The sequence below is a fragment of the Giraffa tippelskirchi genome, chromosome 8 (assembly GCF_054371585.1).
Source record: "Giraffa tippelskirchi isolate mGirTip1 chromosome 8, T2T-mGirTip1v1.2.pri, whole genome shotgun sequence".
NCBI lineage: Eukaryota > Metazoa > Chordata > Mammalia > Artiodactyla > Giraffidae > Giraffa > Giraffa tippelskirchi.
The window spans coordinates 138,350,550-138,377,622 of NC_137282.1; the positions used below are offsets into that span (position 1 = coordinate 138,350,550).

A 27,073-nucleotide genomic window follows, 5' to 3' on the forward strand; every position below is an offset into this window, starting at 1 on the left:
GCTTTCAGGGAAGAAGGAATCACTGTACTAGTGATTCCACGCATGAGCAGCCTTAGACACACAGTGAAGAAGTGTAATATCGCTTAGCATTTCCTTATTTTTTTTTTTTCAGAATCCCCTCCTTTATAAAGTACTCAAATTCTCCTTGATCACAACATATACCAATGAACAGAATCATCCATATCATGGATGGAAGACTTGCTGTTTCACCTCTTCAAGAAACGCTTGCATTTTTAAATGAGTCACTAACAGGGAGACTCACAAAGTAAAAACATTAAATGTAATGGTGAATTATCAGGTATCCGAAAAGAAGGTATACCAACAGTGGTCTTCACTCTTCCCCTAGAATCTTACTTTATAGGATCCAGTTGTGATGGAATTGATGGTACTAATAACCTGATATATATATTGATGCCCTCTGATTTCAGCAAACTTAAGTTAGCATAAAATCTCTGTTACTTTGGATAACTAGGCCTCATAGGAAAAAAGTCAAACTCATATTACATTGATTTTTTTTTCCGTATATTTTAGGCCATGTGATATCACTGTTCTACTGTATAAATTAATGATGTCTCCTTATTTGTAATATCTAGAGAGATGTTATTTATTGCTTTTGATGCTGGAGGGAAAAGACATTATCTCACCAGCTTAAAAATGCATTCTCAAATTATACCATCCTACATGAGGGGTGTGAAGCATGTATGTTGACTTAATTGGAATTTACAAATAACAGAAAATGACAGCTGTCAAGCACCAGTATGAGGAAAAGAATAGCATTATTTAAGTGGCAATTCTAAATTAGCATATTTCCACTAGTAAAAAAAACAACAAATATCTTTTCTCTAGATAACAGCTATTGCATCATATAAAAATGCATATTTATGCACAAGAAGGAATTGCAAATTTTTCAACTTTTAGATGAAACCATGCACATAAACATGTCTCTTAGGTTTCTGAAGGTACTGAAAATGTCATGAAGGTTTTCACACAAGTTTTTCAAAAGCAGATGACATGAGGGACACATGTAAATCATGATCACATGATTGAAAGTAATATTTTATTACCCAAATGTGGTTGCTCTGCATACTAGTCTTTTCTATTTTAAGGAAACCTTTGTTTGGGGTTAGTAAAAGCAAAACTTGGTTTTAATTCTATTTATTCTGAGTTTAGAAAGATGCCACACAATAACAATTCTCATGATTTTCATCTGAGAAATTTTATTTTAATTACAAAATAGTTCAAGTCATTTGACTCTTTTCTCCAAAATACTTAGGTTTTTGAGTTTTAAATTTACTCAAAGATAGACTTAACTGTTAGAGAATTTGGTTTCATTTATACTATTAAGAAATGGACTGTAAGTTCAATTAGTAAATTATTGAAGTTCTAGGCCACTTCTCAATAAAAATTCCCCATAGTTTTATTTGTTTGCTTGTTTGTTTTGTTTGATTTTAAGGTGAGTGGAATTATTTTCTTGGGTATGTGTTTTTACAGTGTTCTTGTATATACAAAAAACAAACAAACAAACTTCTTTTTCTATCTTAAGTAGCCCAAAATATGTCAGAACAACCCATCCAATGATCTCTATCAAGACATATCCTTTGCCTATAAATCCAATCTAAGAGTGATAAGTTCAATGGTTTACAAAGGAGGGTACACGACCCAAGGACATGAAATCCAACAGAGTAAACTTTGCGTTTTATTCTACAATAAGAGGTCAAAGAAGAGTTTCTTCCTCCAAAATGTGGCACCAAGAAGTTACTTTCTTTCTCAGACATTTCAAGACAATATAAAAGTAATCCAAATATTTCAGAAGGACATAATCATAGTCGATATTAGGCACTTTGTATATTTACATATCTGTAATCCTCATGATAATATTATTAAATAGATGTACTTACTACACTTAATTCATGATATTGTGGCCAAATCTATCAGTCAGCGTATGTTAGTGAAAAATACACTGTTACTGCACAACACACAGTGCCTCACTGTTTCTCAAGGATCCAGATGATTATACTTTAATGTCCTATCTACTTTGTCTTTCTGGATAGCCAGCCTAGATTGAGAACAAAGCATTTGATCAAGTCCTTAAACTGTCTCCCATAATAATATAACTCACCAAGAACATTTTTAGTAAGATCACAAGTCCTTTCTGTAAGATTTACTTCTGGGACTATCACAAACCACTCTCTTGGCAATTCAGTCACTCTATCTGCAGCTGACATCAACCAAGAATTATCCCTCTATAAAGATTTCAACCACTCAATTAACTTTTCCATTTTACCTGGTGACAGTGGGGCCAGGAAGAAAAATACAACAAAGAGAAGGACAGGAATCTTCATGATTGAAGAAAGTCAAGTCAGCAGCTCTGAAGTCTTTCAGTAAGAAGAAGGTGGAGAGTGTATCTGTTTATATTTCTCTTCCTACAGTGATATGAATTTAGTCATTCATGTTTATTGAAGTTAAGCAGTGCCTGGGGCAAAAGTGCTGGACATTGCTTCTCTTTTATCTTGGTACTCTAAAGGGCTTAAGACATTGCCAGCAGATTATTATGATTTTTAGTAGCTAGTTGTCTCAATAATCCCTTATCATTGGAATTTCTTACAGGAGGTATGAGGAGTATAAATATGACAGTGTGATCTTTTCTTTTCTTTTTTTATTGCTTAAGAAACTATGCAAAAATAAACCACTGAATTTTAAAAGTAACAGAAAATTTTTTCTACTAATTTATTACTTTTGCTGTTAGAATCTTTCCCTCTGTGATCTATAGTTATTATTAAAACCCTCTTCATCATTACAGAAATAAATAATTCTTTGCTGTCTCTCACATGCAATGTGGATCTTAAAGACACCATAGGTGTAAGAAAATTTCACAATGAATACTTGCATTCACACACATATACACAACCAAATAATAATGTGTGTAATGTCATATTTGTAAGATGCCAAATGATGACATCTTCAATAAATACTTACTAAGAGAACGAATTATTTGAATGGTGTATGTAAGGAGTTATTTTATATATGATCATATAAAGGAGATATTTAGCTAAAGATCCAAGTCAAGCTTTGCTTTGCTTTGTGGTTCTTTTTTTAAGATCTAGAAGTACTAGGATTATGGAAAATGTATTTACCATGGTCCATTAAAGAGCTGTGTTACTGAAATGCCCAATTTAAAGGCATTCCATTTCTCTATTCTTAGAAAGCAAGGAAAGTTTCTCTATTAAAGATAAAAAAGAATTCAATAAACCTCCTTATGCTTAATTTCTGAACCAAGAAACCTGAAACAGATTTCCAGATTATCCAGTAGGTGTTATACAGGAAACCGTTGAATTCCTAGGACCAACTGTGCAGCAAATTTGCAAAAATAGGATAGGTCTTCCAAAGGATACTTATTCTTAGACTATGTTCAAAACCTTGGTAATTATTCTAAGTGAATCTGGATAGTTTCAGATTTGATATGACCTTCAGTCCAAAGAGTGCTATCAAAGCTCTGGTGCTCATCTAAGACTGATGTTTTTAGGACATATTTCTCATTTTCAGCACACTAGTCATTGCAAGCATCTTTTAATTAATTAATTAATTAATTGAATTAATTAAAATATACTTGCTCTTTGGAAGAAAAGTTATGACCAACCTAGACAGCATATTAAAAAGCAGAGATATTACTTTGCCAACAAAGATCCCTCTAGTCAAAGCTATGGTTTTTCCAGTAGTCATGTATGAATGTGAGAGTTGGACTATAAAGAAAACTGAGCACTGAAGAATTGATACTTTTGAACTCCAGTGTTGGAGAAAACTCTTGAGAGTCCCTTGGACAGCAAGGAGATCCAACCAGTCCATCTTAAAGGAAATCAGTCCTGAATATTCATTGGAAGGACTGATGCTGAAGCTGAAACTCCGATATTTTGGCCACCTGATGAGAAGAACTGACTCATTTGAAAAGACCCTGATGCTGGGAAAGATTGAAGGTGGGAGGAAAAGGGGACGACAGAGGATGAGATGGTTGGATGGCATCACCTACTCAATGGACATGAGTTTGAGTAAACTCTGGAAGTTGGTGATGGACAGGGAAGCCTGGTGTGCTGCAGTCCATGGTGTCTCAAAGAGTTGGACATGACGAGTGACTAAACTGACTGACTGAATCATTGCAAAGGCTACCTTTGCTGCTGCAGAGATCACAAAAAATGATTAAAGGAGAAATTAGCATGAGAACAGAGAAAGTACATCTTCTCCATCTACTGTGGGTTCCTTTGGTGGACCTTTTTTTTAATCTGGGAAGAGTAATTGTCTAGAAGTTATGGTACCTGATTTTTTTTCCTTATGTTCTGTGTGTGTGTGTGTGTGTGTGTGTGTGTGTGTGTGTGCTTAGCCACTTCAGTTATGACTGACTCTTTGCGACCCCATGGACCATAGTCCTCCAGGTTCCTCTATCTATGGGATTCTCCAGGCAAGGATACTGGGATGGGTTGCCATGTCCTCCTCCAGGGGATCTTCCCAACCTAGGGATCGAACCCATGTCTCCTGCATCTCCTGCACAGCAGAGAGATTCTTTACCACCGAGCCACCGGGGAAGCCCCTTCCTGATTTGTTAAGAAACATTTTGGTTAATTTATCTAACTAGGCTTCACATCCTTTTCATTGTTGTTGTTCAATCATTAAGTCATGTCCAACTCTTTGTGACCCCATGGACTGCAACAGGTCACGCTCCCCTGACCTCCACTATATCCTGGAGTTTGCTCAAACTCCTGTCCATTGAGTCAGTGATGCTGTCTAACCATCTTAACCTCAGCCAACCCCTTCTCTTTTTGCCTTCACTCTTTCCCAACATTAGGGTCTTTTCCAATGAATTGGCTCTTTGCATCAGGTGGCCAAATTATTGGAGCTTCAGCATCAACATCAGTTCTTCCAATGAATATTCAAGGTTGATTTCCTCTAGGATTGACTAGTTTGATTTCCTTTCAGTACAAGAGACTCTCGAGAGTCTTCTCCAGCGCCACAATTCGAAAGCAATTCTTTGGCACTCAACCTTCTTTATGGTCCAACTCTCACATCTGTGCAAGACTAATAGAATGACTATATAGATTTGACTATGTTTTGATTGTTGAGCCATAAAAGCTAACATTTGGCACTGTTTTGAACTATTTATATATGTTAACTCATTTTATCCTTACAACCTCCTACAAACTAGGTAAAATTATTATTTCCTGCTTATAAATGTGGAAACTGAGACATAAGGAGATGAAATAATTTTCCCAGCTTGGTACAGTTAATAAATTGTAGTGATTGCAATTGAACCCAAGATGTTAGATACCAGAGTCACATCCCTTGTCTGCCTTCTACACTGTGTAATGAAAGGTGTGATTAAATTATTTAAATCTCACCAGTGAAAATATGATTTTGCTCTGATTTCTTTCATTGATTATGACATAACAAAGATAAAAACTCTTGTAAATGTAAAATACTAGAAAATTATGTGATATTATTATTATGAAATCATTGAGATATCTAATCCTGTTAGTACGGCTTTTAAAAAATAAGTTTGCAATTTCTGGAATATCTTGGTTGAACTTGTTAAATATTTTAAGTAATCATATTGCACATCATTTCAACTGGTATTCATAAGACAAAGCACAGCACCCATCTAATAATTTAATTACCAGTCTATCACATGCACTGAATAAAAGTACAATAGAAAAATCTCTTTGTTCTTCAAAAGAAGAAACTTCTATAAGAACCCAAGAAAGTGAGACTCTCTGTGTTATCAGAGTTGTAACATTGATTTCTGATGGTTGAGCAGATAGGATCAAGGGCAAGATCTAAAGGCAAAGTAACCTAAAAAATAGCACAAAGAAAGATGTACCTTACTAGGTATCAGCATACTACAAAGTTACAGTATTAAAAATAAGATGGTATTTAAAAAAAATTGGTCAATTGATCAGCAGGCCCACATGTATATTCATAAATTTAGTTTCTCATGAATATAGCACGTCAAATCTATGTGGAAAATACAGCACAAATGTGGCACAAATGATGTTGGGATCAGCAAACTATTAGAAAAAATGTGCAAAAACCCATGTCTGCTAACATATGCTGAATATTAATAAAATTATGTATATAATTATATTCTTTAAAATGACATATATGTGTATCTGTATGTATATTTGTATATGCATGCATATATAATATATAAAAAATAAATATGGACATATTTATAATCTTGTCACAATCAAGAAGAAAGGCTTTAGAAGTTATACAAAAGATAACATAATTTAATGATATACACATTTATAATTTCTTTATGAATGAAAATCCAGAAAAGCTTAGATAAAATACTTACAATATGTAATAGCCAAAGGGTTATTGTACATAAAGAATGAGTGCAAAATTATTTTAAAACTATAAATCATTCTAAAGAAAATTAAGATCTGGTTATGAAAAAAAGCAAGTCATAGGAGAAGAAATGAAAATAGCCAGTAAACTGACCTAAAATATTTAACTCATTTGGAATTATAAAAATATAAATGAATGCATTTGTGACATTTTTCATAATCATCTGTTCATTTTTTTGTTCTTTAAAGAGCAATCAAGACCTGTGGGCTTATTGTGGAAAAACAGGCATGACATCCTGTGTATAAACATTAAAAATGTACTTTGATTCAGGAATTTCAAAAATTTATGTTCCTCCTATTGACAGTGTGCCAATACTTCATTGATGTCACCTATATGCAGAATCTCAAAAGCAAAACAATTAAATAAAACAAATGAAAACAGATTTACAGATACAGAGAACAAATGGGTGGTTACCAGAAAGGATAAAGAGGTACAAACCTCGAGATAGTTATGCAATAAATAAGTCACAGGCATGTAATGCATAGCATAAGGAATACAGTCAATAGTATTGTAATAACTTTGTATGGAGACATAAAGTTACTAGGCATCATGGTGATAATTTCATAATATATGCAAACGTCAAGTTTTTATATAGTCTACCTGAAACTAATATTGTACATCCACTATATTTCAATAAAAATTGGCATCTAATAAATATCTTTGAAATGGAAAAAAGAACAGATGGAAAATTGAAACGTCTAGGATAAATGTTCTTATTATTTTCCAACATTTATTGATTAATATCTACTATGGTTACAAGCCTGTTATAAGTTTGAGGAGAGACAAAGTAATAAAGTGAAAAATCCCTCCTAGTTATAGCTAATATAAACAAATCTGTATGCTCTTCCTCCAACAGCATTCATTGTATGGGACTCCACTTTTCTGCACATCCATAGAAAGGCTGCATTTCTTCCATCTGATTTCTTCCATTCAGATACAGATTTCACAATATACTTTAAACTACTGGTTTTTTTTTTTCCCCCATCCACCCATTTTTATGATAAAGTGTGTGGGGATATCTTGTCACCTAGTTTGTTATAATTTTTTCATGCATTTTGGTTTTACTATTATTTTGCTCTATTTCAAAAAACTGTATTGCTACCATCTTCCAGAATCCCTCTCCTCAAAGTTTTAAAGTAAATCTTGAGTTATTTTGCCTTATTTCTTATTGCATTCAATGTTGTCAACTTGTTCCTTATCCTTGAATTTCTTTATGTATGTCTCTCTTCTGTTCTCAAATCCTTGAGTCGGATACTGATATCTGGTTCTTGAGCCTATAGAAGTACAGATTCTGGCCAATCTTCTTGCCTCTAATGGATACATTCTACTTGAATTCAACATTTTTCTCTGAAGTATACAACACTTAATCCCCTGGTGGCTATATGAAGTCCATCTTGGTACAAATTCTTTAAGGTAGACATTCCCTAGGTTCACCAGATTTTCAATTAAAAAAAAAAAGGCAAGCATCTTGGGCCTGTAGTTAAATTAGTTCTAAAGAATACGATGATTAAAAATATGTTTGGGGACCTTATAGAATATTGATAAAGGGTAGATTTATCCCTTGATTTTAGCTGAAAAACAAACTCTAGTCTTCATGTTTCTCCCCCAACTTTTAACATTAAAAGACTATTTGTGTTTAGTACTTATGCTGTGCTGTGCTTGGTCGCTCAGTCGTGCCTGATTCTTTGCAACCCCATGGACTATAGCCTGCCAGGCCCCACTGTCCATGCGGGCTAGGTGTTCTCACCCTCCACACAGCCAAAAATCTATATATAATTATAATCTGTCCTTTGTGTCCACTGTTCTTCTGTATCTTGGTTCCTTGTTATTGGTGGTTCTGCCTCCCCAAATCCAACCAAGCAGGATGGTATAGCACTGTAGTATTTAATATTGAAAAAAGCTGGCATGTAAGTGGACCTTGCAGTTCAAATTTGAGTTGTTCAAGGGTCAAGTGTATAAGCATTAGATAATATAAAATAAAGTGCCTTTTTGAAAGAGAAGAACCTTGGTAGAAGAGCGAAAAGGCCAATAAATATCTCCATGCTTTAGTGTAGCTCATGCATTCATCTCCTACTTAGGTTTCCTGTCTGTTAATGTCAATAACGTGATGAGGATATTTAGACAATTAACAAACTTTTAAGTATTAATTTTCATGAACCAAGTTTCTGATGAGATCATGGTTACATTGGAAAATGCTCAGTGGTATAAGTTTAGGTGAACCACCAGACACAAAAAAAGTTGTCCGACACTGATGCAAATATAGTACCCACGATAAGAAATTAGAAAAAGATATGCCTCTATCAGGGCTTCCCTATTGGCTCAGATGGTAAAGAATCCACTTGCAATGCAGGAGACCTGGGTTCAATCCCTGAATTGGGAAGATCCCCTGGAAAAGTGATAGGCTACCCACTCCAGTATTCTTGGGCTTCCCTGGTGGCTCAGATGGTAAAGAAGAGAGATTTGGGTTCAATCCCTGGGTTGGGAAGATCCCCTGAAGGAGGGCAAGGCAACCCATTCAAGTATTCTTGCCTAGAGAATGCCCATGGACAGAGGGGCCTGGCAAGCTAAAGTGCATAGAGTTGCAAAGAGTCGGACATGACTGAGTGACTAAGCACAGCACAGCATGCCTCTATCAAACCTTTTAGGGGAAATAAGATATATCCTACCTCATTCCACTGAACACATAATTAACATCTACGAAGGAAGATAACAGTATTGGTTTATGTATTTATTACAGAGCTTCTAATTGCATTCCGACATCTCTCTGCACGGGGGCACACATGATTCCTTTGGTCAGATGTAAATCTTCCTTTTCAAGTTCAATTATCCTCAAGTGACCTCTCAATGCAGCAAATCTTACTTGGTGACAAACATAGTTCAATTTGCTTTTCATATGTAGGACAGCGTCTCTTACATTGACCAAACAATTTTGAGCATCGTTCAGGATCCACCAAGGCTAGAGTGAAAGGAGAGTAATTGAAATTACTGATTTTTTTAATTTAAGGATGTACTATTTGTGGTTATAAAAAGTCCTATGTGTACACTGTAACAAATTTGTAAAATGCCAAAAAATAAGAAGACACTAAAATATTACATACGACCATTATACATGTAAAATTGAAGTATTCTGAATTAATACATGATTAGATTGCACGACATATATTGCTCTTCTCAACAAGATTCAAAAGTTTTAGAGCTACGTAATATTCCCTTGAAATTATATATATGATAATTTACCAATTTTTGAGCTACATAATATTTAGAACTTTATGAGGTTTTTTTTAAATTTAGTTTTAATTGGAAGACAGTTGTTTTATAATAGTGTGCTGACTTCTGCCATACAACAATGTCAGGTTATTATAAACAAATTCATATTATATATCTTAATATTTACATAATATATGTTGAGGATAAGGGTGAAAGAGTTTGATTCTAGAGTTTTTAATTTATATATTGCCACTAACAGTGTATGTAAATTTTATACCCCCCAAAAATGGCACCCACCTCAATTTTAATTTGTATACCTGTGGTTATTTGTTTTGAACAATTTTTCTTTCTTTTTCTTCATTTTACTGCTTATATACTTTGCTTATTATATTATTGGTATAATTTCTATTGTTAATGAAAGAAGAGCTGGCTACACCTGAGTGCATCCTTGTACTCTTTAATTCTCTACTGCTTCCTCTAGTCTTTTTTCTTTCTACTTCTATTCCTCTTCTTTCATTTCTTGAAATATTGCAATGCAGTCTTCAATGGGATAAATACTTTGCTTACATTGTTTCTTTTAATCTTTTCAAAACCTTATGAAATTGAATTACTGTCCATTTTATAGTTAAGAGAACTAAAGCTTTCACCACAGCTACAAAGGAGCTCCAGGTCCTCAATGAAAAACCTGGCCCATTTAATGGCAAGCTCACTATATAAAGTACTATAGTATGCTATGTTCACTATCCCTATAGATTATTTTATGCTTGCGCTTCTCCTAAAATACTGGCCATTCCATTATGTTTTAATTAACATCAGTATTGATTTCATCATTTTACAACTAGTCTCTCCAGCATGGTATCACTCTGTTTGGAGCAAACACTCATCTGACATCTTCACAAAGTATTCACTTAGATTAGGCACTTTTTATTGCTTCTTTTTTTCCTTTAAGGTATTATCAATAGTCAAACCACACCATTGTGCATGTGATATGTATTACTTGATGAACTCTTTCAAAGCCACTCACTTTGATATCTTGAATTGCCTTTCCTGGTTTTTTTTTTGATTTGTTTTTATTTATTTATTGATATATGAAAGGCCAAACATAGAGCATTCTGTCCATTTCGGCTGGCATGTCATAACAAGAACAAACTTTTATATCAGATATTTTACCTTTTCTACAATTGCTATTGATTCTGCTGTATTTCCTTTGCTTTTTGCTAAGGACATTGAAAAATCACTTAAATTCTCTAAGTGGCAATGTGCGCAAGCTATTGAGTAGGAAGTTAGTAGTAAAATCTAGATTTTCTAAGTTTGAATACAGTTCTATTTCTAAATACATGCTGCACCTTTTGAAATTCCAGCTCTCTAGTGCCAAATTAACACACTTCGGGGCACATATTTATATCTCCCTTGTTAGAGTCTGGATTACCTCAGTGGCAACAAATATTAAGAAGAACATGTAATCATCACTGGAGCTACATATTTTGATGATTTACTTTCAACTGATTCATAAAACCACTGTTGTATTCCTTTACTAATGCATTAACTAATTCAACTAAGATTTTTGAAGTCCTATTTCTTTACCTGCCTTTTTATTCTCACTGCACCTCATTGCCCAACATATTTTGAGACTATATCTTGGATCATTTTATAGAGTTTGTTATTGGTATCCCAAGAGATATGTATCTATTCTTAGTCTATTCTAAATGGCAACCCAGTCCAGTACTCTTGCCTGGAAAATCCCATGGATGGAGGAGCCTAGTAGGCTACAGTCCATGGGGTCGCAAAGAGTCGGACACGACTGAGCGACTTCACATTTGCTTTAGTCTATTCATCTTCCCTTGGGTTCAATTTATTATGAAGCCTTCACTGATAGAAGATTAAATAAATTTAATAAATTATTATATTCTTAATAACTTGAATATCAAAACAAATCAACGCTCCAAGAAGAAAAAGAATCTCACCCTAGTCGGCTTATTTTATTTGCATTTTGATTTTCAAACTGAAATAAAGTATATTGGTATAGCACTATTCTAAAATAGGAAACTGAATTTCAACATCCTTAAGAGACTTTTTTTTCAAGAGATTTTTTAACTGAAAAGATTGTATTAGGAACCTACACTTTCTAATTTATAAGTGAATATTTCTATTTTTAGCCTGGAGCAGTAACAACAAACATATGATACATACAAACACACCAGAAGCATCTATTACCTGGTAGAACGAAGGTTGCATAACACAGAAAATGAAAAAGATAATAAAAGATCTTCATTCTGTAGAAAGAAGCTACTGAAAGATTTGTTAACAGCTAGAACACTTTCTAGAAAGCCAAGAGTCATTTACTATTTATAGTTTTCTAGTGGAAGAAAGGCTCTCTTTTTCCGGAAATTGTTTTAATTTTGTGTTCTTATCTCTGCTCCACTGACTAGAGTTGTGGGCAGAATTGAAAACATTTGATATTAATCAGTCTTTAGGGAAGAATCTGTATGTAGAAGATAGTTGCAACATGACATTCTTATAACCGATGGTGATCAATTAAACACCAACACAAAGGATCACACATGGAGTGGGATTGAGATAAATATTTACCACTTTAGATGTGAAACAAATGAGCACTACTGTCAGTTAAACTTCTGATTATTTTTCAAAATATATTCCAATTACTAACCTGGTATGCAAATTCACCAATATGTTCATATATCCAAAATCCTACCTTACATCCAGTCATCTTGTTAGCTTCCCCAAATTACTTATTTACCAAAGTCTGGATATTACATCTCACTTTTGTCACTGATTTTTATTACCTCTTTTTTTCAGGTGTGACTTGAATATTTATGAAACTATGTTTCTTTCTAGAAAGGCCCAATTAGTTTCAACTTATTTTAAAGTTTTTGGCACAGCAAAATAATAAATATTGAAAAATAACTTGCAATTAATATAATTAATATAATTTATTATATTATTAATATAATATTATATATATTATTCCTAATTTAATATAATATAAGTTTATTCCTAGATATTTAATTCTTTTTGTTGCAATGGTGATTCTTTTTGTTGCAATGGTGAGTGGGATTGATTCCCTGATCTCTCTTTCTGATTTTTCATTGTTAGTATGTAGGAATGCAAGTGATTTCTGTGTATTGACTTTGTATCCTACAACTTTGCTAAATTCACTGATTAGTAATTTTCTGATACTATCTTTAGGGTTTTCTGTGTACAGTATCATGTCATCTGCAGACAGTGAAAGCTTTACTTCTTCTTTTCCAATCTGGATTCCTTTTATTTCTTTTTCTTCTCTGATTGCTGTAGCTAGGACTTCCAGAATTATGTTGAATAAAAGTGGTGAAAGTGGACACTCTTGTCTTGCTCCTGATCTTAGGGGGAATGCTTTCAGTTTTTCGCCATTGAGAATAATGTTTGCTATAGGTTTATCATACATAGCCTTTACTATGTTGAGGTAGACTCCTTCTATGCCCATTTTTTGAAGAGTTTTAATCATAAATGCATGTTGAATTTTGTCAAAGACTTTTCCTTCATCTATTGAGATCATCATATGGTTTTTATCTTTCAATTTGTTATTATGGGGTATCACTTTGATTGATTTGCATATATTGAAGAATCCTTGCATTCTTGGAATAAACCCAACTTGGTCATGGTATATGAGCTTTTTGATGTGTTGCTGAATTCTGTTTGCTAAAATTTTGTTGAGGATTTTTACATCTATGTTCATCAGTGGTATTGGCATGTAGGTTTCTTTTTTTGTGTTGTCTTTGTTTGGTTTTGGTATCAGGGTGATGGTGGCCTTGTAGAATGAGTTTGGAAGTGTTCCTTTCTCTGCAATTTTTTGAAAAAGTTTTAGAAGGATAGGCATTAGATCTTCTCTAAATGTTTAATAGAATTCTCTTGTGAACCCATCTGGTCCTGCGCTTCTGTTTCTTGGGAGATTTTTGATCACAGCTTCAATTTCAGTGCTTGTAATTGGGTTGTTCATAATTTCTATTTCTTCCTGGTTCAGTCTTGGAAGATCGAACTTTTCTAAGAATCTGTCCATTTCTTCCAGGTTATCCATTTTATTGCTATATCATTGTTCGTAATAGTCTTATAATCCTTTGAATTCCTGGATTGTCTGTTGTAACCTCTCCTTTTTAATTTCTAATTCTGTTGATTTGCTCCTTCTCTCTTTTTTTTCTTGATGAATCTGGCTAAAGGTTTGTCAGTTTTGTTTATCTTCTCAAAGAACCAGCCTTTAGTTTTATTAATCTTCACTATTGTTTTTTTCATTTCTTTCTCATTTATTTCTACTTGGATCATTATGATTTCTTTCCTTCTACTAAATTTGGGTTTTTTTTGTTGCTGTTGTTCTTCTTTTTCCAGTTGTAGGTGTAAAGTTAGGTTGTCTATTCAATGTTTTTCTTGTTTCCTGAGGTAGGATTGTATTGCTATACATCTCCCTCTTAGGACTGCTTTTGCTGAATCCTATAGGTTTTGAGTTGTCATGTTTTCATTGTCTTTTCTTTCTAGAAATATTTGGATTTCCCTTTTGATTTCTTCAGTAACCTGTTGGTTATTTAGAAACGTGGTGTTTAATCTCCATGCATTTGTGTTTCTTACAGTTTTTTTTTCTTGTAATTGATATCTAGTCTCATAGCGTTGTGGTCTGAGAAGATGCTTGATATGATCTCAATTTTCTTAAATTTACTGAGGTTTGATTTGTGACCCAAGATGTGGTCTATCCAGGAGAATGTTCCATGTGCACTTGAGAAGGAGGTGTATTCTTCTGCATTTGAATGGAATGTCCTGAAGATATCAATGAGATCCATCTCATATAATGTATCATTTAAAATGTGTTTCCTTATTAACTTTCTGTTTTGATGATCTGTCCATTGGTGTGAGTGGGGTGTTAAAATCTCCTACTATTATTGTGTTACTTTCAATTTCTCCTTTTATGTCTGTTGGTGTTTGTCTTATGTATTGAGGTGCTTCTATGTTGGATGCATAGACATTTTCACTTGTTATGTCTTCCTCTTGGATTGATTCCTTGATCATTATGTAGTGTCCTTCCTTATCTTTTGTAATCGTCTTTATTTTAAGGTCCATTTTGTCTAATATGAGGACTGCCATTCCAGCTTTCTTTTGCTTCCTAGTTGCATGGAATATATTTTTCCATCCTCTCACTTTCAGTCTGTATGAGTCTTGAGGTCTAAGGTGGATTTCTTGTAGACAGCATATATATGGGTCTTGTTTTTGTATCCATTCAGCCAGTCTGTGTCTCTTGGTTGGAGCATTTCATCCATTTACATTTAAAGTAATTATTGATATACATGTTCCTACTGCCATTTTATTAATGGTTTGGGGTTGATTTGTAGATCATTTTGCTTCTCTTGTATTTCTTAACTATGCAAATCCCTTTAACATTTGTGGTAAACCTGGTTTGGTGGTACTGAATTCTCTTAACTTTTGCTGTCTGAAAAGCTTTGGATCTCTCCATCAATTTTCAATGAGATCCTTACTGGGTACAGTAATATTGGTTGTAGATTTTTCCCTTTCTGTACTTTAAATATATCCTGTCATTCCCTTCTGGCCTGTGGAGTTTCTGCTGAAATATCAGCTGTTAAGCATATGGGGTTTCTCTTGTATGTTACTTGTGCCTTCTCTCTTGCTGCTTTTAATATTCTTTTTTTGTGTTTAGTCTTTGTTAGTTTGATTAGTATGTGTCTTGGTGTGTTTCTCCCTGGGTTTATCAGGTATGGCACTCTTTGTGCCTCTTGGACTTGATTGACTATTTCCTTTTCCATTTTGGGGAAATTTTCAACTATAATCTCTTCAAAAATTTTCTCATACCCTTTCTTTTCCTCTTCTTCTGGGACCACTATTATTTGAATGTTGGTGCATTTGAAATTTTCACAGAGGTCTCTGAGACTATCCTCAGTTCTTTTCATTCTTTTTACTTTATTCTGCTCTTCGGAAGTTGTTATTTCCACCATTTTATCTTCCAGCTCACTAATTCGTTCTTCTGCTTCAGATATTCTGCTGTTGATTCCTTCTAGAGTATTTTTAATTTCAGTAATTGTGTTGTTTGTCTCTGCATGTTTATTCTTTAATTCTTCTAGGTCTTTGTTAATTGATTCTTGCGTTTTTTCCATTTTGCTTTCAAGGTTTTTTTTTTTTTTATCATCTTTACTATCATTATTCTGAATTCTTTTTCAGTAGTTTGCCTATTTCCTCTTCATTTATTTGGACTTCTGTGTTTCTAGTTTATTCCTTCATTTGTGTAGTATTTCTCTGCCTTTTCATTTTTTTAATTTTAAACTTACGTGTTTGAGGTCTCCTTTTCCCAGGCTTCAAGGTTGAATTCTTTCTTCCTTTTGGTTTCTGCCCTCTAAGTGTCCAGTGGTTTATGTAAGCTTCTTATAGGGTGAGATTTGTGCTGAGTTTTTGTTTGTTTGTTTGTTTTTCCTCTGATGGGCAAGGCTGAGTGAGGTGGTGAGCCTGTCTGCCGATGATTGGATTTGTATTTTTGTTTTGTTTGTTGTTTAGACCTGTGCACAGAGTGCCATTGGTAGTTGGGTGATGCCTGGTCTGGTATTACAGTGGTTTCCTTTGTGTGAGTTCCCACTATTTGATACCTCCTAGGGTTGGTTCTCTGATAGTCTAGGGTCTTGAAGTCAGTGCTCCTACTCTAAAGGCTCAGGGCTTGATCTCTGGTCAGGAGTGAAGATTCCACAAATGGTTTGTTATGGCATTAAGAGAGATTAAAACAAATATCCAAAAACGTGAAACCAAAGATGAACCTCAGACAAATGGCAGTTACAAAATCAGGCAAATAATAACTAAAATAGTGGAATATACACATATACATATAAATCCATGAACAAAGTGAAAAGAGTACAACAAAAATAAAGTACAATAGGTTGACCCAGCAAACAAAGGAAATCAAAAATTATATTTACCAGTTAAGAACAAAACTAACTAAAAGCACAAACTGGAAAACAAAGCTAAACCAAGGTGCCAACTGGGGAATAAAGCAATGAAAATGAAACTAACAAATATGTTGAGAGGAGAGGAAAGAAAGAAAAGAAAGAAAGAATAGATACGCAAAATTAAATAGAAATAGATGAAGAAGATCTATGTATATTAAAGATTAACTGTAATGGGAAAACAACTGCAGAAAAAGCAAACAAAGGAATAAATGTAGAAAAAATAATGATTGGTTTAAAAAATTAAAATTAAAGAGAGAGAGAGAGAAAAAAAAAAAAACCACTCCCCAGAAGCGCAAAAGCCCAATATAGAGGCAGAGGTTTATAATAACAATAAAAAATGTGACTGAGAAAAAAAGAAAAAGAAAAAAGCTCAAAAGCTTAGTTAGATTTCACAGTGCCAATAAAATTGACAACTACAACAGAAGGGGAAGAAAAGGAAAAAAAAGAAAAAAATCCAAAAGAATATACAGAACAAGTCAAAACATAAGAATAATAAATGCTTTTCTTTCTTCTTCTTTTTTCTTTTTGATGAGTAATTTTTTTTTTTAATTTTTTAATAAATGTTTTTCTTGAGTCACTGCTGTCAGAATCCTTTCCCTCGCTGGGAGTCACAGTTCACTTCACCTCCATAGAATGCCCTCCAACACTGTGCTGGTCTCTGGATCCGCTGTGGGGGCAGCTGGGAGTCACAGTCCATTTCACCTCCATAGAATGCCCTCTAACACTGTGCTGGTCTCTGGATCTGCTGTGGGGCAGCTCAGATTCTGATCTGCTCCTACTCCTCTGTGTTCTTGCTCCCAGTGTCAACAGCTATCAGACCTAGTGCGTTTTCTTTTGTGGGAGTTCTAAATAACCTTTTATATATAACTCAGACACAGAGTCTGCCTAGTTGATCACGTGGATTTAATCTGCAGCTTGTATAGCTGGTGGGAGGGTTTTGGGTTTTCTTCCTTAGTCACAAACCCCTGGGTTTCAACTGTGGTTTTATTTCCACCTCTGGATATGGGTTATCCACTGGGGTTTGCTCCTGAGGCTGCCTTGGAGGACTTAGGTTTGCCCCTGTGAGGGCCAGGTGTGGAGGTGGTGCAGCTGCTTAAGTCACAAGGGTTCTGGCAGCACCAGGTACTCAGGGGAGTTGGCAGCTAGGGCAGCAGGAAATATAGTGCTCTAGAAGGGTATGGCAACCATTATTGGCCAATACACTCCAGAACTCTTGCCTGGAGAACCGCCTCCCTGACAGCGAAGCCTGGAAGCCCACAGTCCACAGGGTCGCAAAGAGTCAAACACTACCGAAGCGACCCTCTGTTCATAGGCGCAAGACTTTTTTGCCTATTGCAGCTCTGTCCCAGTGAGAGTTGACCGTGAAGGTAGTGCAGCTTCTTGGCTTGCAGGGACCCTGGAAGCGCCAAGTGTGCAGGGACACGGACTGCCTCCGCCGAAGGAGTTATGGTCCTATCAGAGTCTTCTTTCAAGCCTTTTGTAGCTGGTGACCAGAAGGCCTCTTTGACCAGCCTTTCTCCAGAGCTCCGACCATTCAGGCACTTGGGCTCCCTTGCCTGGGGTCCTACTCTGTAGATCAGCGCCTCAGGCACTTAAAGGAGCACGCTGGGTGGGGTCCTACTTTGTACTTCAGCATATCAGGCATTTGATGGGCCAGCCTCTCTATTGTTCAGGGGCCAGTGCTGGCGTGTGGAGGCAGAGAGGCTATGGTGATGGCTCCACCCCGTAGCGTGACTCAGCAGTATCACTTTGCTTCCATGGCTGCCTGGCTTTCTTCCACAAGCATTTCCCGCCACAGTCTCCTTCCTCACATCCCCTCAATCCATCTCTCCACAGTCAACAGCAGCCCTCGCCCTTGGATTGCTCCACAATCCCTAAACTCCAGCTCCCAGCCACTGCGCCATCTAGGGTATGTATGGCTGCGGCAAGGACTGATTTTCATTCCATTTAGGCTGCCACAGACCAGCTGTTTCCCTCTCAGCCTTAAATGTTTCTCTTCTGACTCAGACAATTGCCCCGATGTGGGGATCGGACCCCTGCTTCAGTTCCCCTGCCCACTGAGGGCAGGTCCAGTCCTACTAACATTCCCATTCCCTCCCCCCACCCCCCCCCCGCCCTTAATTCCTTCATCCTACTGAGTTTTGTGTGAGTCTATATATTTTTTCCTGCTGGTCAGGTACTCTGATCCGCTCTCAGCTGGTGTTCTTCATGCACTTGTATGTCTGAAGGTGTATTCCTGATGTATCTGTGGAGAGAGATGTATTCCATGTCCACCTACGCTTCCACCATATTGTTTCTCCCTGGAAAGGACTCTTGAGAGTCCCTTGGACTGCAAGGAGATCAAACAGTCAATCCTAAAGGAAATCAATCCTAAAGATTCATTGGAAAGACTGATGCTGTAGCTGAAGCTCCAATACTTTGGCCACCTGATGGGAAGAGCTGACTCACTGGAAAGGATCCTGATGCTGGGAAAGATTGAAGGCAGGAGGAGAAGGTGATGACAGAGGATGAGATGGTTGGATGGCATCACTGACTTGATGGACATGAGTTTGAGCAAGCTCTGGGAGTTGGTGATGGACAGGGAAGCCTGGTGTGCTGCAGTCCATGGGGTCGCAAAGAGTTGGACATGACTGTGTGACTGAACTGAACTCAGTTTCATCATTTCAGAATTCCTGGCTGTGATTCATTATGTATCGTTTCTTTTTCTTTTCTTTTCTTTTTTTTTTTTTTAACACTTTTTGTTTGGTAGTTATACACTGGTTAATATTGGTGTACAACAAACTACTCTGAAACTTTATGGCTTAAAACAAAAACCATTTTACTGTGTTCATCAATTCTGTGGATCTAAAATTAACACAGGACATAATAGGAATCTCCAATAATCTTGCCTGGAGAATTCCATGGACAGAGGAGCCTGGTGGGCTACAGTGCATGGGGTCACAGAGTTGGACATGACTGAGTGACTAACACACACACACACACACACACACACACACACACACAGGGAAGGGATTGCCTCTTTTCTTCTTTGTCTGGGACATTATTATTTGGGAAGGCATGAAGCCTGGGAGTGGGTTCTCACTGGCTAGCTTCTTCTTACTCCCCTTTGTAGTTTCCAACTGTTTCTTAACATACTTAAATGTTATTGCTTGAAATTTCAGACTTTTTTCTTCTTAATTTTCCCTTAAGTGATTCCCTTAAGTGATTTTCTTATTGCTTTCAATATATACTTGAAATATCTCAAATCTATATTTGAAGTACATTTTTTCTTTCCTGAATTTCATACATGTTTACAGTAGGAAAATCTAAACTCAAGAGTCAAAAGTTTCCTTTAAATCTATAACTCTTACTGTATTTCCTAATGAATGTGTTGTTCATCAATTTCTTCAAGTAAGAAAGCTGAGATCAGTAACCTCAGTTATGCAGATGAAACCACCCTAATGGCAGAAAGAGCAGAAGAGCTAAAGAGCCTCTTGATGAAGGTGAAAAAGGAGAGTGAAAAAGTTGGCTTAAAACTCAACATCTGAAAAACTAAAATCATGGCATCTGGTCCCATCACTTCATGGCAAATAGATGGGGGAAAAATGGAAACAGTGGCAGATTTTATTTTCTTGGGCTCCAAAGTCACTGTGGACCATGACTGCAGCCGTGAAATTAAAAGATGCTTGCTCTATGAAGAAAAGCTATGACAAACCTAGACAGCGTATTAAAAAGCTAAAACACCACTTTGCTGGAAAAGGTCCAAATAGCTAAAGCTATGGTTTTTCCAGTATCCATATAAAAATGTGTGAGTTGGACCACAAAGAAGACTGAGGACCGAAGAATTGATGCTGTCGAACTGTGGTGCTGGAGAAGACTCCTGAGAATCCCTTGGACAGCAAGGAGAGCAGACCAGTCAATCCTAAAGGAAATCAATCTGAGTATTCCTTGGAAGGACTGATGCCAAAACTCCAATACTTTGGCCACCTGATGCGAAGAGCTGACTCATTGGAAAAGACCCTGATACTGGGCAAGGTAGAAAGCAGGAGGAGAAGGGGACAACAGAGGATGAGACGGTTGGATGACACCACTAATTCAATGGACATGAGTTTGAGCAAACTTAGGGAGACAGTGAAGGACAGGGAAGCCTGGAGTGCTGCAGTCCATGCAATCACAAAGAGTTGGACATGACTGAGTGACTGAACAATAGCAAAAAGAAAGCTGAGACTTAATCATTTCTTCTTAAATCTCAAATTGACTAAACTTTTTTCATTTGCTCTGACCTTTTTTCCCTTTATTTTCCAGATGTGTGCTCTAGCTACATGTAAAAAATACACTCAGTGGAGACTTTAGATTCTGAACGTCAAGCATTTACTGATGGAAAGATTTATAATTCATAAGACAGTTTATGTTAACAGCTTTACATTGTGATAAAAATTAATGTGGAATGTGGAAAACTGGAAACATAATAGATTTATTGAAAACAAAGATGAGGACAAAAATATTAAATACAGAATTATAAGGTGAAGGAATTAAATAAACTCTTATGGACCAGGAGAGAAGACTCACGTATTGGCTCCCTATATTACTGATTATGAGAAATAGTTGGCACAGGATGGAAGAATTAGAAATGATTTTTATTTTCATCTTTAAACATTTCTGTAATTTTCTAAATGTTGTTACTCTCAGATGAAAATATATACCTTCTAAAATTTTTAACTTGCTCTTTTTTTTTTTTTTTATAAATTTATTTATTTTAGTTGGGGGCTAATTACTTTACAATATTGTAATAGTTTTTGCCATACATTGACATGAATCAGCCATGGGTTTACATGTGTTCCCCTTCCCGGACCCCCCACCCACCTCCCTCCCCATCCCATCCTTCTGGATCATCCCATTGCCCCGGCCCTGAGCCCTTGTCACATGCATCGAACATGGAATGGTGCTCTGTTTCACATATGACAATACACATGTCTCAATGCCATTCTCCCAGAACGTCCCACCCTCACCTTCTCCCTCAGAGTCCATAAAATTGTTCCATGCATCTGTGTCTCTTATTCTGTCTCGCATATAGGGTTATCGTTACCATCTTTCAAATTCCATATATATGCATTAGTATACTGTATTGTTGTTTTTCTTTCTGGCTTACTTCACTCTGTATAATGGGCTCCAGTTTCATCCATCTCAGTAGAACTGATTCAAATGTATTTTTTTTAATGGCTGAGTAATATTCCATTGTGTATATGTACCACAGCTTCCTTATCCATTCATCTGCTGATGGACATCTAGGTTGCTTCCATGTCCTGGCTATTGTAAACAGTGCTGCGATGAACATTGGGGTACACGCGTCTCTTTCAATTCACACCAGTCAGAATGGCTGCTATCCAAAAGTCTACAAGCAATAAATGCTGGAGAGGGTGTGGAGAAAAGGGAACCCTCTTACACTGTTGGTGGGAATGCAAACTAGTACAGCCACTATGGAGAACAGTGTGGAGATTCCTTAAAAAACTGGGAATAGAACTGCCATATGACCCAGCAATCCCACTGCTGGGCATATACACCGAGGAAACTTGCTCTTATTCTCATCACATTTTACACCTTGTGAGTTTTGTTCATTGCTCTTTCTCACAATTATATTATCATATGATCTTATTACGTGACTAAAATGTATAAGATTTTGTTTCTAAGGCCCAAGTGCATTTTTGCTGAAATTGTGTAAAGGTAGCATAAACCATGATTGATAGCTGATACTTAAAAGATCTTGTGAAAATAACTAGACTATTGCTCAAGCCAGAGGTAAAATTAAGTGTGGTGGGTGTTTGCCATGTGAGTGGAGAACTTCTGCAGGTTTAATGGAGGGGTGTCACTCTTCTTTATTTCTCTTGTACTAACCTAACATTGAACTCATTAGCTGTCACTATATAGTTGTATATTCCAGAAGGCTAGAGAACATGTGAAAATAGATTTATAAAAGGTAGAAAGTTCATTTTTATTAATAATATTGTGATAATATAGTTTTATATAGTGGAATTATAATTTACACTGCAGTATTAGACAGTGTAGTAAAATTATGATTTACATCTGTACTATTATGTACTATGATGTAATTATAACTTGCATTGGTGGTATGTAGTGTAGGAGAAGTATAATTTATATCTGTAGTATTGTGTAATGTACTAGAATTATAACTTGCATTGGCAGTGTTGTGCAGTATAGTAGAAGTGTAAGTTACAGTTTTATAAGATTTAGTGGTAACGATGGGTTGGACTGGTGGTACGTATTCCCGTGCAACACAGCAGGGCTCCAAATCGCAGTCAGTATATTTGTATTCCCATTGGCCGCATGAAGTCTTGCAAGCACCACGAACAAGATAACACTGCCTTTTTCTTTCTTCAACTTCTTTTGTTTTTTCTCTTGTTTTCCTCTGTAAAACTAGGAAAAAGTGTCTTTGATCATGAATCAATGTTTAACTGCCTTGTGTAGATAGATGGATAAATAGGTAGATAGACAATAATAAAGCTGTTTATAGAGTTAAATCATTTTGTTTCTGAAATCATGTCCAGGCAACTATATTAAAGAATTTGGATTTTATTGCCTATAAGATTGAGGGCAGGAGGAGAAGGGGGCAACAGAGAATAAGTGGTTGGATGGCATCATCGAATGAATGGATGTGAGTTTGAGCAAACTCCAGGAGATAGTGAAGGACAGGGAAGGCTGATGTGCTTCAGTCCATGGGGTCGCGAAGAGTTGGACATGACTTAGTGACTGAACAACAAACAACATAAGTACTTATTTACCCAACAATATTTCCTTTGCCATTAGCTTTTTTGTTATTGTAAATAGAATATTCATAAATAATCTGTGCACATTTTCTCAAGAGTAAAGACAAAATGATGCGGATAAAATAGTCTACATAGTTTTAGTTCTAAATAGTCGTCCACTCCAACACCTCTTTCCCTTACCACAAGTTACTGAACCAGTTGTAGAAAGCTTGGGCTTCCCAGGTGGCTCAGTGGTAAAGAGTCCACCTGCAATGCAGAAGTAGTGGATTCTATGACTGGGTTGAGAAGATTCCCTGGAGAAGGAAATGGCAACCCATTTCAGTATTCTTGCCTGGGAAATCCCATATACAGAGGAGCCTAATGGGCTACAGTCCATGGGGTTACAAAAGAGTAAACACAAACAACAGAAGTAGAAAGCTTAATTTTGATAACAACTATATCAGTTCCTTAGACTGAATTTAAAAAGGCAAGGTATTACGAAGCATATAAGGAGTCATAGTCCCATCAAAAACAGCAAGAAACAAATTTGATTGTACCATGTTGGTAACTGGTTTCCTTTTATATTCTCAACTCTCAGCTCCACTCATTTCTTCTTCCACACAAAATAATTAGTGAATCACATTGTGAATTCATATAGGGTCTCCTAACTATAATTTGGTTTATTTTCCAGAGTAAAGCACTTATTTAAAAAAAAACAGTTGTCCTTCCCTCTTTTCCCACGTTAAGGAAAATTACCTGCTGGACCACAGGATACGGTCAAGATAAAGATCAGGAAAATACAAAGTATCTTCATTGCTGATAGTGTTCCTTGAGTGAAGTTGAGGCAGAGCTCAAATGACAGAGGTGTGCTATTCTTTGATAAAAGAAAGATGAACTCTTGTTTTTATAGCTTTCTGAGAGTGATTACTATGCTGATTAATTCTGCCATTCAAGATTGAGCAGATATTCATTAAGTATTGTGAAACAGCAAAAGGAAAATAGAGGACTTCCCTTATGACCTCAAAGAACCAAATGTGAACTCATTTCAGCTGTACAAGCCAATAATGAGGTTAAAGCCTTCCTCATTCTTTAATTGAAAGCACATATTCAGCATCATCAACATTTTCAGCCACATGCTTTTTTGAGTACTTACATGCTAGGCAGTGTTCTAAGCACTTTATAGGGATTAATGAGTTGAATCCTCATGACAATTTCCATGACATAGAAACTTCTCATTTTGCAGCTGAGGAAACTGTGGCACAGAAGGATTGTGTAATTTCCTCAAATCATACATGTGATGATTGGTAGAGTAGAAATGGACTCTTCAGTAGTGTGGTGCCAGGGTCCACACCACCAAATCCTGACTTTCTTCACTCTCATAACTGAGGAATGAGTGTTCACCATGCAAAGTCATATGGCCTGAGATAGATACTATTTCTGGAATTTTTCTACAAACAGAAAATATTTCTAGAACACAGTTCTAGTACTGTCACATTAAAAATTATCATCATTATACTATAAGAATAGTCAGCGTAATTCTTTATATACCATATAATGACTCATCCATAGGAATAGCTCACCCATAGGGGAAAGTAGTACATTAAAAATTGAAAGAGACAGAACTAATCTTGAGGTCTGGCTCTTCTGTTTACTAACTGTATAAATGGGATAAATATTCACTAGATGAGCCTCAACATTTTCTCTTTGAAGACTGAATTGGTAGGACCAATCATACTTAGAGGTTTATCAGTTCAGTTCAGTTCAGTTCAGTTCATTTCAGTCACTCAGTCGTGTCCCACTCTTTGTGACCCTATGAATCGCAGCACGCTAGGCCTCCCTGTCCATCAGCAACTCTCGGAGTTTACCCAAACCCATGTCCATCGAGTTAGTGATGCCATCCAACCATCTCATCCTCTGTCGTCCCCTTCTCCTCCTCCAGCATCAGGGTCTTTTCCAATGAGTCAGTTCTTCGCATGAAGTGGCCAAAGTATTAGAGTTTCAGCTTCAACATCAGTCCTTCCAATGAACACCCAGGACTGATCTCCTTTAGGATGGACTGGTGGATTAAATAGGTAACATATGTGAAAAATATTATCTAAATATATTTAAACATAAACCATTTGGCTAGGTGTGAAAATCCAAAAAAGATGTATTCTTATAACTGAATGAATTATGGTCTAACTTCCTGGATCACTGAGGAAAAACAAGTTATTAGGGTATTGTATAATCTGAGTTTTAAAAACAGTAATCTAGTCTCATTACTTCTGTGCTCCATTCTTTATCTCAAAGTTGCTTATATACTTATAATCAAGCCATGGAGAATCATTTTCTTAATATCTCTCTAAAACATCGAAAATAACCCTTTATACAGCTGGAGATTTGATAAGACCTATTGTATGTTAGTAGAACAAATTAGCAAGTATGAAAAATACAAAAGATGATTGTAAAGCCAGGTGTTGTTATAATGGTATGGGTAAGAAGACGACCTAGGACCAAATAAACCAGTGTAGCTGTATCCATTTCACCCATACAAAATAAGCTGATCCTATCAAGTCAGATCCTATCAAGCTGGTTCTGGGAAAGATTGAAGGCATGAGGAAAAGGGGACGATGGAAGATGAGATGGTTGGATGGCATCACTGACTCAATGGACATGAGTTTGAGTAAGCTCTGGGAGCTGGTGATGGACAGGGAAGCCTGGCGTGCTGCAGTCCATGGGGTTGCAAAGAGTCAGACACGACTGATTGACTGACCTGAACTGATCAAATTGGAACATCAGTTAAACTCATAAATTGCATGATTTTTTCTCTTTGCTTAAATATGACATTAGAACCAGTGACATCTGAATCATCCAAAGCAAACATAAGGATATGAGTGATTCTCATCTCAATTCTCCTAAGGAATTGACATAAGTAGAACAAAACTGGATGCGTAGGAGACAAGTTAATTTATTGATTTATTACTTAAAATGGATGTCATAGTGTTTCATATGGGAGCAATTCAGATTCTAGATTTCTATTAATAAAATTTTTTTTTAGAGGCAAAGGCAAAGAAAATGAAAGGTGGAAAATGGAAAAGAATGATATCATAAGTAGTGATTAAGAAAGAGAGATAGAGACGGCAGGGAGGAACTTTTTAAAATGGTGGAGAACTGACCTGAAGTGTATGAACCAAATGATGCATAAGGCTTCATACTTCCATTTACTTGAGCCAGGATTTTGGATTTTTAGAAAATGTTTTAGCTTTCTTCCTATGAAGTTAGATGGTCACAGCTAATAATTACATCGTTCAGAACTACAGGTAAGGACTCCTGGAGTTATAAGTTCTGCTTCAGAGAAAGTGGCAAGACTTTAGTGAGGTTGGACTGAGATATGTCTACCTAGGGAGCTTTTCCAGAAAGACATAGATGTTGGGAATGCTGGAAAAGTATAATGCTAAGAAAGAGTATCAAAAGAAAATACCAAGTGTAAGGCTATTCTCTTACAAGTCTCCAGTTAAAATCTTGACACTTTCTACCACTTTTCTGCATAAAGTCTTCGTTGGTCTGGCACTGGGTTTTAGGTTTCACATTTTAGAAATAAGAAACCTAAAATAACATTATGATCTACTTTTACTACAAAATCATGATGCCATTTTCATTCTTTGCTCTTTACTATTAGAAACAAGGCACTGTTTCAACAATCCCCTTAAAACTTTGTACATTTAAATTTACCAATGTAAAGCTTTATAAAGATGAAGAATTCATTATGGG

At 36.1% G+C, this 27,073-nt stretch overlaps 1 protein-coding gene and 1 long non-coding RNA gene across 2 annotated transcripts in view; one reads left to right on the forward strand and one right to left on the reverse strand.

Moving 5' to 3' along the window:
* Positions 1-9,212: 9,212 nt before the first annotated feature.
* On the reverse strand, positions 9,213-11,872 carry DEFB114 (defensin beta 114). Its single transcript, XM_081517990.1, has 2 exons — positions 11,806-11,872; positions 9,213-9,349 (listed from the first exon to the last, which is right to left on the reverse strand). Exons 1-2 carry the CDS (start codon positions 11,870-11,872, stop codon positions 9,213-9,215), a joined length of 204 nt encoding a protein of 67 aa, XP_081374116.1.
* Positions 11,873-17,789: 5,917 nt separating this feature from the next.
* LOC145516486 (uncharacterized) overlaps positions 17,790-27,073 on the forward strand; it is a 42,799-nt gene continuing 33,515 nt past the window's right edge. Inside the window, exon 1 of the long non-coding RNA XR_014061423.1 lies at positions 17,790-18,492. This is a non-coding gene — a long non-coding RNA (uncharacterized LOC145516486). The remainder of the gene's footprint in view (positions 18,493-27,073) is intronic.

Coding starts and splice junctions, on each gene's coding strand:
- DEFB114 (XM_081517990.1), bottom strand. CDS start 11,872: ATGAAGATCTTTTATTATCTTTTTCATTTTCTGTGTTATGCAACCTTC. Junction 9,350..11,805: donor CGTTCTACCAGGTAATAGAT/GCTTCTGGTGTG, acceptor CTTTCACTCTAG/CCTTGGTGGATCCTGAACGA.